At 60.3% G+C, this 10,425-nt stretch overlaps 1 protein-coding gene across 1 annotated transcript; it reads left to right on the top strand.

Annotated features, from left to right (window-relative positions):
* The first annotated feature begins 6,423 nt into the window (after positions 1–6,423).
* On the top strand, positions 6,424–7,151 carry LOC142039909 (cAMP-dependent protein kinase inhibitor alpha-like). Its single transcript, XM_075047035.1, has 3 exons — positions 6,424–6,455; positions 6,839–6,990; positions 7,069–7,151. Exons 2-3 carry the CDS (start codon positions 6,846–6,848, stop codon positions 7,149–7,151), a joined length of 228 nt encoding a protein of 75 aa, XP_074903136.1. The 5' UTR covers positions 6,424–6,455; positions 6,839–6,845.
* Positions 7,152–10,425: the final 3,274 nt, after the last annotated feature.

The raw sequence follows: 10,425 nt of genomic DNA, 5'->3' as shown, positions 1-10,425 counted from the left end.
ATTGGGGTATGAGCAGGGATGGGACTGAGCTTAGACCTGGTCCTGCCCACCCACAGGGCAGTGGTGGGGACCAGGGAGGGAGCAGGGGAAAGGGAGAAGAGGGATGTCAGGATGATGAGAGGGATGTCAGGATGATGGACGGGAGGAAGAGACACTTCAACGTGCCCCAGACCGATGGATGGTGCAGTCCAAGCACAGGCAGGAACCATGGAGAAGAGGGAAAGCAGGTCAGGCTGTGAGGATGGGTATGCAAGAGCGAGAGCAGGGAGGAAGGTCAAAGTGCGAAGCAGGACACAACGGGAAGGGGCTTAGAGGGTAACGAGAATTACTGCTCTAAGTACATTAGTCTAACGAGGGAGATCCGCTGCTCAGTGGCGAGGGGAGGTGGAGGGAGCCCACGTGTTGGATGCCTTCTGGACAATGGTGTTTGCTGGCAAGTGCATCGCATGGAGGGGCCAACCCCACCGGTACGGGGCTGCGCTAGACCATCTCAGGTAGGGCCAGAGATTTGGGGAGCTGCCAGTGTAACCTCCTCTCTGAAAACCTGCTGGAACGGGTCCTCAAAGATTTGGGAAGGAGCTGAGGCCACAGGGTGAGGAGAAGCCAAGAAAAAATGGGAGAAAAAAATAGTGTGAGACCTCAATGATGCTCTGATCATCCAGGCACAAGTTCGCTCGGGTCCCTGCACTGCTTCGCTCCGTGCTGTGTCACCGTCACTCAAAACATGTCAGGCGGGATCCAAGCTGGCCCAGGCACCTTCCCAGGCTGCCTGTAAACCTGGTGATTTAGGGACAAAATTGTTGGTCCATGGTCAGAGAGGTTCCGCTGCCAAGGGCAGGCAGCGAGGTGTCAGCATCCCCCTGCGGGCAGGTGCTGGCAGCTGCTTCCCTCCCAGTACTGCTTCCAGGAGGGATCACCAGCTCGAGGCACTTGGGTTGGGACTTCCCCGTGCTCTGAGCTCAAAGCAAAACCTGTTCTGTGTCACTCTCCATCTTCGTGTTAAATATTTCCGCACCAGCCATCATCCCTGGGGCCTTTTCCCTGCTCATTTTCTCCCCTGTGCCCTGGAGATGATGAGTTTGGGACAGTATTTATTCCCATCCTTCCCTCTCGCCTGGATCCTGGGAGCTGTTTATGGGCTGCTGACAGCTGACGAAGCCCATTTCTATGTGGCAGCGAGTGCCTGCTCAGCACCTCCAGGGCTCTGACACCGGCAGCACGGCTGCTACGTCAGGCAGGAACGCTGCTGTCTGCAGCCGCATCCCTCGAGATGAAACCACTGGGACCAAACCTGCTGCCTCCATGGGAGATCTCTCAGCCCTCCAGATTTTATCCTGTGTTTAATTATTGCCATCTGCTATTCCAGGCTCCAGGGGCTGCTTAGTCTGGTGGTTGTTGGTCTCTGGTTAAATCAGCCCCATTGGATTTTCCTTCCCTGTGGACTCATCGTTGATTTTCCTGGATGATGCTCTCATCCCTTTTTGATCCGGGGCAGCTCTTTCCTTCACAGCTTGCAACGCTCATTTAATTCAATGTTACGGTTACGCTTCCCATTTTTCATTGTGTTCATCATCTCTTAATAACATCAACATCATGGACTTGCAGGTGGATTTTCAGAGGGCTTGTGCTGGGCTGCAGCATTTCCCAGCCTGTCATCAGCGGGGCATAGCACCAAGCCCATAACACATTGAATTAAACAAGCATGAAGAGCCTCCCTTATAAAGAAAGCCGAGAACATTAAATGGTCCAAACCCACACTTCCAAGTTAGCTAACAACCCATCAACCACTTTGAATCTGAAAAAGCAAATCGTAATCCCTAAGGTTAAATGAATCCATAACAAAACTTCACAGCCATCGCTGTAACATCTCCCCGGTCCTAAACACCCCAGAGCGTTTCTGGTTCATGTGCCCTGGGAGGGGAAATGCATTTGGCAAAGCTGGCCAGAGTTACGTGACCATAGTGGGGACTGCGAGATGTCCCGTGGTCCCCATGCTCCAGGTGCTGGCTCCAGCAGCAGCCACAGGTGCAATTTTGGGTGAGCCCCTGAGTGGGGTCTGCTCCCTCCTGCCCTCCGGCACCCCAGGTTGTTGTGTCAGGGGGACATCCCTGCCTCCATCGCTGGGGAGGATGCATGGACGTGCTGCTGCCCGTGGAGGTGTCTGACCCCGAACTGAACCCTCAGTCTCTTCAGCTGCTCCATCCCTGGGGTGGTTCACACCTTTCTCTGCCTGTTCCTTCCCCCAAGGCTTTTATATCCAGGGAATGGGAGATTAAGTCAAACCTTTGAGCAGGAACGATGTCATGCCAGAGGGAAGACCTCCACCACCAAACCCTGCTGCCCACCCTACCCAAAGCCCGCAGGATGGGACTGAGCTCCTCCTGACACCCTTGGCTGGTTTCCTCTCACTGATGGCAAAGCCCAGGTCTGGCACGGGGTGGCCGTAGCATGTCCCTGCCCATCACCGCCTGCACCTGGCATCCCTGCCTGCAGGTGGTAGGGAAAGGGGTGGCTGTTTCCAAGCCAGGTCAGTCCCTTGGCTGGGTCCATCCTGCAACTTCCCTGGCCCAATGCTGGGAGAGGAGGATAATAAGGAAGAGGAAGAGGAGGTTGGGTGCTCTTGACCCCAAACCACTCTCCTTCCCAGGTCTGCTGCTCTGGGTCTCAGCAGAGGTGTCCAGCTGTAGCACCTCCTTCACAAGCCATGGATTTTGGCTTTTTTGGGCTTGGATGAGGAGGTTTGGAGCAAAAAGCGGGTGAGCAGGGAGCAGAGGCTGGGGCAGGAGCCCTTCCTCCCGCTGCCTGCAGGTACAGGAGCTCCCCAGGAGGCTCCAGGCTTAGGATTCATACCCAAATGTCAAAGGCAAGCAGTGGGCCAGCACCCAAAACAGGGGTGAGGAGATGTTTCCTGCAGCAGAGCATCCTGCAAGGAGCTTGGATGCCAAAGGCAAGGTCTAATCCTGCAAAAGCTGCCCAGGCAGCCTGGACACTGGGCATGGGGTGCGGATCTGCAGCAGCACGGGATGGGGAGCGGCACATCCCAGCCGCTGTGGGATGGCAAAAATCTTGCTTCTCTTTCATCTCATGATCACATTGCATCTGGCCCGTTGGCCTTCAGCCAGACCGTCACCTTCCTCTCTTGTGCTTTAATTGGTCGGCACCACAGCCAAATTATGCTACTGAGCATCCCCAGCCCATACGCAGCTCAGCATGTGCCCACAGTTCTTGCCCACATGGCATGAGAGCGTCAGGGCTCAGCGGCACCATGGGGATGGAGACCTGGGGAGCTCTCTTGTTGGGAAGATGCTGTGTTGCATGAAGATGCCTGAGGTTTGGGGACATCCCAGCCTGGATATGGTCTTGTAGGACATTTTCTGGTCTCCTGGTGGCCTCTGTGCAGGAGGCAGTTTTTGCCATGGTGGGGCTCGCTTGATTCCCAAGGAACTTGACTAAGGGGGCACGACACATCCCAGCGCCATGTCCTCCCTCCACCTCTTCCCAGTATCTTCCACTGCAGCCCATCTCCAAAAGGGATTAAGGTTTATTTCTGCCCTACGCTCCTATATCCCATTAGGGGCATTAAAGCAGGAGCCAGCGGCCCTGAGGACCTTCCATGTGACTCCGGGAGCTTTTTTAAGTTGAGACCACGTTAAGCCTCCCAGAAACAGTCCCTGCTTAGAGGGAGAAATCCCCACTCGGTGGGCAGAGGCCCCAGGTTTATGCAATGTTATTTGCCCAGTACCAAGTTGGATTTGCTGCCTGTGGGACTGGGAGGACAGGGCAGACATTGGTACCTTGGACCTTGCTCCCAAGGGAGCCCAGGGGTGCAGGGGGACGGGGGACAGCCCAATGGGCTCCCCAAGACAGTGATGCTGCATCCCAGGAGTGGTCAGCATTCCCCTGCCCGTGACAACCCCCCAGGGGTTTCGGTCCCCTCCAGGGTCCCAGTAGCTTTTCTGTCCCTGCCAGCATGAAAGTCCTGATCTCTCTGCACGGCTTTTCAGTGCACTGGGTGAGCATACAGGGTGTAACCCCTGCCTGTATCCCAGGCACCCCGTCCCCAGCGTCTCTGGAGATGTTTAGCTACAGGAAGGAGATAGGCAGGATCCAGCCTGGTCTTGAAGGCTTGTTTATTGCCTGGTTCTCCAGCGCTTGAGCCAGCAGGAGCTGGTGGGGCTGCCAGGAAGGCAGCTTTGATCCAGCCCTGCAGGGATCCCTTCTTGCTGGGATGTGCAACGAGTCAGTCTGTCTGTGGGAAGCCTGTGTGTGCGCACATGTACATTCATGTGTATGTGCATATGTGCATGCACGCTTGCACGTGTGCACACATGCCTCTATGCATGCGTGCATCTGCATGCATGGCTGCATGTGTGCATGCATGAGTATATGCATATGTGTGTGTGTGAACATGAGTGTGCATGTGTATGCTCATGTGCTCACACCATCACGCAGGCCTGACGGGTCACCCCAGCCCCTGTTCCCACAGGGTTGCCAGGGTGACACGGCGGGTGCTCCGGTGCCATCACAGATGCTACACGCTGCCTGCCCGTGTCCTGGTGCCTGGAGCAGGGGCTGCAGGGCTGAGGGCTCCTGCTGGGTGAGCAGGCGTTGCTGCAGGGCACTCACTGCGAGAGGAAAGACGTGAGCTTGAATCTGTGGTGTGTGATGAGAAACTCTGTGACCAGGAGGTGACATGGTTCCGGCACTAACAGGAGCTGGCAGCAGCCCTCACGCTGACATAGGGGTGCACACGTGTGCTTGTGTGCATACAGGGCACACGGCATGCACGCATGTGTGCCAGGGAGTGCCACGCATGCACACACGTGCCAAAATGCACCATGCATGCACACACATGTGCCAGGGGATGCCGTGAATGTACATAAATGTACCATGGGACACCACGCATGCACACACATGTGCCAGGGGAGTCCGTGCATTCATACACACATGCTACAATGCAGCATGCATGCACACACATGTGCCAAGGGATGCCAAGCGTGCACATGCATGTACCATGGGACACCATGCATGCACATGTGTACCAGAGGGCACCATGCATGCACACCCTGGGGCTCAGCTCCAGCTGCATGTACACGTATGCTCACACACAACATCCCAGCCAGAGGTCATGCATGCAAACATGCACATACGTGTGCCAGTGCACACACATGTTCCAATGCACAGGCAAATGCACACAGCCCCAGAGTGCCACAGATGGTGCATGAGTGTACACCTGCACAGGGAGCATCACACCTCCACCAGTCTCTGCAGCAGCACAGCCACCGCTTGCAGGGCCACAGACCCTGCCCTCGTCACACACCTGAGCCTCACTCTGTGCCTCAGTTTCCCCACCTGAAAAGGGCATGGGTCCTGCCCTACGTAGGGCGGCCACCCCATGACTAATCCTACCTCTCGGGTTAATCATTCATGTCTCCTCCTCGCACGCAGCCAGGGTCACTCGTCCTACTCGGCACAGCGCCTGCGCCCAAGGACTCGGAGACCTTGGCTCGTTCTCCACCTGAGAGCAATTCCCAGGGGGACACCGGTAAGTTCATCACCCCCACCAACAGGACAAGCTCCCACTGCCACCAGCTTGGCGACACCAGTCCCAGCATTGCCCCCAATGTCTGACCTGGAGGGCTGGGTCTGCTGGGGTGATGGCTTGGGGGGTCCCTATGCCCCATGAATGGGCAGAGGGGGTTTTGGGAGGGTAGAGGCCACCCCTGTCCCTGCAAGGTCCTGTGCTACCTCCTGCCTGCAGCTGCAAAACCCTTCTGCAAAAGCCCAAAATATTTACCAGCACTGAGCAAGCGCCCCAATAAGGTCCCAGCAGCAGCATGCACCAGGGTCAGATCCATGTCGGTGGGATCTGCACAGTGCCCAGTGCTGGAGGCTTCCTGGGACAGCCCTCCTCCTGCTCGAGGAGACTCCAGCATCACCAGGGCCTGCCCTGAGCTGTTCCTCAAGGAACACAGTGGGGTCCCCAGGTTGGGGACGATGTGCCCTTGTCCCCTGGCACTGCAGCCGGTCCCGCTCTGCCCTCTCATCCTCCCTTGCTGTCCCACCTCCCAGCTGGGTGTCACCTCCATGTCCCCATCCCTGCTCTCCATCCATCCCCTGCTGTCGTCCCCTCCTCCTGCTTGCCCAGCAGGGACAAGGGGTCCCTGCCCTTCACAGCCCGGCTTGGTGGAGCCACCCAGGGAGGAAGGTGCTGGGTGCTATGGGTGCCCCGCATGGGGACGCAGCCTCTCCCACCCCCAGGCTTGGCCCTCGCTCCCTCCTTCACACCCTGTTGGCACCAGCCCCATCGCTGACCCCTTGCTCTGCCTCCCCCAGGTTGGAGCCGGAGGGGACCCGGCCGGGAGTCCCCGTCTCCCGTGGGGTCCTTCACTGGCTGGGAGACGTCGGGAGGGGGAACCGCCAGGCCGGGGAGCGGAGCAGGAACCTGGGCACGGGTGAGACGCAGCGCCAGGCCAGGCTGGAGGGTGCCCGGTAAGGCTGCTGGGGGTGGGGGGGTGCTAGCGGGACCCCTGAGGACCCCTCTTCCTCCATGATGCGGTGACCAGCGGAGATCACGGCACCCAAAGGTGCCAACGCTGGGGGCGGGGGAGTCCCGTGGGCAGGGTGGTCCCTGCCTTTGCTCCTGGAGAGCCTGCAGTCAGGGTGGGCAGAGGGGATTGTAGAGGGCTTAGCCTTGCTCCCTGGGCAGCTGCAGGCAGGGGATGCTGCCTGCCCTGAACTAGAGCATCCTGCCTGGACCAGAGCCACCCTCCCCACTCAGGGCCTGGGGGCCACCTTGCCCAGCGGTGCTGACGCAGAGGGGACCGTGTCTCTCCAGGGTTAGCATGACCGAGGTGGAACCCGTGCTGGACTTCGCATCCTCCGGGAGAACGGGCCGGCGCAATGCCCTGCCCGACATCCTGGGCTCGCCGGCCGGCGTCAGCCCCTCTGACCTGCCCCTCAAGCTGGCCGAGATGTCCCTGAACGCAGGTAGGTGATGGGGAAGATGGGGGACAACACGGGGCGGGCAGGAACCAGAGTCGCTCATACCCTCGTCTCTCCTCGCAGGCAGCGCCCAGGAGATGCAGTCGCCCTCGGCAGAGGCACCCCCTCCGCAGCCCCCCAGCCCCGAGCTGAAGGACACGTCCTAACCCCGCTCCCGGGGGGAAACATTGCTGACCAGCGGAGGAAAGAGGAGGCTGCAGAGCATCAGCCCAGCTTTCCTGGCACGGCCGGAGTCCGCTGGGTTTTCCTCGGTGCTACGGCGGCGAGACCGTCGGGTGTCATCTCCCCCCCGCCGTGGGGGGAGCATCGCATGGCGGGGACCTGCCGTGACGAAGGGGCGATTCCCACCCACGCCCTGGGCGAGGACCTCGGGGAGGGGGTTTTTTTGCCTCCCCGGGGGGGAGGAATATTTTTCTTCTGGGGCATTTGGCAGAACCGAGCACAGGGGGTTCGCCGGGGGGACCTTTCTCCTCGTCGCAGGAGCAGCCCGCGGGTGTTTCTAGCTGAGTGTGGTGTTCACTGTGATGTTTTGGGTACCACCTCCGTCTCCTGGCCTTTCTTCCCGCGTGATCCAGGAGCCTTTTTCAAGAAGGGGGGGCTGGGAAGCACTGCACAACCCCAACAGCCCCCCCCCAGCCCTTAAGCAAAGCCCTCCCCCCTTCCAACCCCGGCACCCAGCACCTTGCTGAGGAGTCCCACCAAGGAGCGGAGAACCCCAGGGTGGTCCCTGCCCCGGGGGTCTCAGCTCCTGGGGACAGGGGGATGCTGGTGATTTCGGGGGGAATAAGCAGGGTGATGCTGTTTTGGGCATCCCCAGCCGTGCACATCACTCCAGCTCCCCATGCCAGGGCCACCCATGGGTCCCCATGCCTGCTCCCCTCCCGCAGCCCTGCGATCCCTGCCCTGTCCCTGGGGATAACCCAGAGAGGGAGAAGCAGCAGCAAACGGGGCCAGCCAGGTCCTGCGGCGCTTTGGGGATGTGCACGAAACGGAGTCGGGCTTTCCCAGGCTCCGGCCATGCTCCCCAAAACCTCCGCTCCTGCTAGTGGGTGGGATGGAGACCCTCCTGCCCAAGCCGGGGGAGATGAGAGGCCGGGAAGGAGTTGAGCTGCCCAGATCCTGCCCGGGGCAGGGGCTGGTTTCCCAGGCTGGGGTTTGCTGGCTGGAAGCTGGAGAAGGGCAGAGCGGTTGCACGTTGTGCTGGACCCAGCTCCATCGCGGATGGTCACCTATAGCTGTCGCTGTGGGACCAGCAAATAAATCTCAAAGCCCAGGTCCACTCTGGCCACCACCCAGGTGGTGACCAGGTCTGGGAGAGCTGTGCGGGGCCACACACGGGGCCACCATGTCCAGCAGCACCCATCCCCAGCACCCCAGGGTGGCCCTGGCCACCCCCGGGCTCCTGGGCAAGGACACCGGCTGCCCGTCCCTTGGTGTGGAGGCCAGCCCCGGCCAGGACGTGGTGTCGTGTGTGGGTGGGCATCCGTGTGGGTGGGCATCGTGTGTGTGCATGCACACGCATGTGCATGGGTGTCTGCGTGCGTGCCTCTGTGCATGGAGCACCCACATGTGTGGGCACCTTTGTGCATCCATGTGCGTGGGTGTTGCGCACATGGGTGTCAGCGTGCATGTGTGTGCGGGGGGGGGGGTGGCCATGTGCATGGGTGCTCCCGTGGGGGGGTGTCCATTTGTGCGGGTGAGTCTCTGTGAGCACGGGTGTTCATGTGCATGGGCACCCATGTGCATGGTGGGTCTCTGTAAGCATGGGTGTCCACACGCATGGGAACTTCCGTGGGTGGGTGGGTGTCCATGTGCATGGATGTCCATGTGCTTGGGTGCTCCTGTGGGGGGGTGTCCATGTGTCTGCAGGGATGTCTTGGGGGGGGGGGGGGTGCTGGTGTGGGTGGGTGTCCGTGGGGGGGGGGTGCTCCTGTGCATGGGTGTTCCTGTAGGTGGGTGTCCATGTGCGTGAGCAGCAGTGTGCATACGTGTTCATGTGCATGAGTGCATGTCTGTCAGCATGGGTGTCCACATGTATTGGTGCTCCTGCGGGTGGGTGTCCGTGTGTGCGGGCAGTCATATGTGTGAACATCCACATCTTAGGGTCCTGTTGTCTTGGGGGGAGGCTGGGAGCACGTGTGGGAACCAGGGCTGTGCAGATTTGGGACACCGACACCCAGGGTGAGGGGACAGGGGACAGCCCCTGCCCTTTTCGTCCCCTCCAGGGCTGTGTGGGTGGGTGTGAGTTGGGGCTCTGATTCCCCGGAGCCTTGTCCGGGGAATAAATTGTCTGTCTTGCCTTGGGGAGCTGTGCCCTGTGCGGTGTCCCAGCGGGGCAGGGGGACACCCATCCTGCAGGGTCTGGTGCCTGTCCCCCCCAGGACAGGAGGCAAGGGGGTCCTGCTCGGAGGCAGTGCTGGCGGGAGGAGGCTGAACACGGGCTCCTGGCTATTTTTGGGTGTCTGTGGTGACACCTTGGGGCCAGGGAGAGGGAGAAATTGTCCCCAGGTCCCTCCCGGACCTGGTCACTTTGACATCCATATCCCCAAGATGGGGGGACACACTGCAGCCACAGATTCGAGGATACCCAATTCCCCCAGCTGGGACCCTCCACTGCCTGGGGACAGGGGCAGGAGGAGGCACGTCCCTGGGGAGCCGGGGGGCAGGGGACACCAAATCCCATGGCCACAAGCGACCCCTGGCACGCTGGGAGGGAACTGGGGGATGCACTGGCACTGACTCTGCTGCCACTGGAGCCCAAATCAAGGGGAGACGTGAGGGGGGGGACATGCTGTGGGTCCCATAGCCCCATGGCTGGCCTTGTCCGCAGTATCTCCCCACCACACAGAGCATCCCTGGGGGCACACATGTCCCCAGGGTCTCCACACACACAAGGCAGGGACAGGGTCACACTTGTCCCCACACACACGGAGCAGAGGTGGGGGTCACATGTGTCCCCACACTCCCCTGGATGCCTGACACACACACCCCCACCCCCCCCACCTCCCCAGTACTTGCTGTTCCTCGTGCCTCAGTTTCCCCAGATCAGCTTCCCTCTCCCCAGGACACATTACACTGAAGGACACTGCCATTGCTGGTGTCCCCATGTCCTGACCATGCCCCACCACCCACAGAGCACAGGCAGCACCCACCCCCGCACCCACCCCTCCCCGCCTTGGGGCAGCCATGGGGTGGGCACACACCTGCTTTGCCCAGCTCTGCCCTGCCTCAGTTTCCCCACATCCCATGCCCTTTGACCACCCCGCACCACCAGTGCAGAGACCGTACACAACTCATGACACAATTGACCCACTCTGGCCTCCCCATCTTTGACCCAACCCAACCTGACCCTCCGCGACCAGGGAATCTCGGCAGAGGTTGGTGGCCAGTGACAGATGACGGGCTGAGGTGGCCGCTGGC

Source organism: Buteo buteo, chromosome 16, assembly GCF_964188355.1.
Source record: "Buteo buteo chromosome 16, bButBut1.hap1.1, whole genome shotgun sequence".
NCBI lineage: Eukaryota > Metazoa > Chordata > Aves > Accipitriformes > Accipitridae > Buteo > Buteo buteo.
Note: the sequence above shows the minus strand (reverse complement) of the source record. Positions and strands in the feature narration are given on the sequence as shown.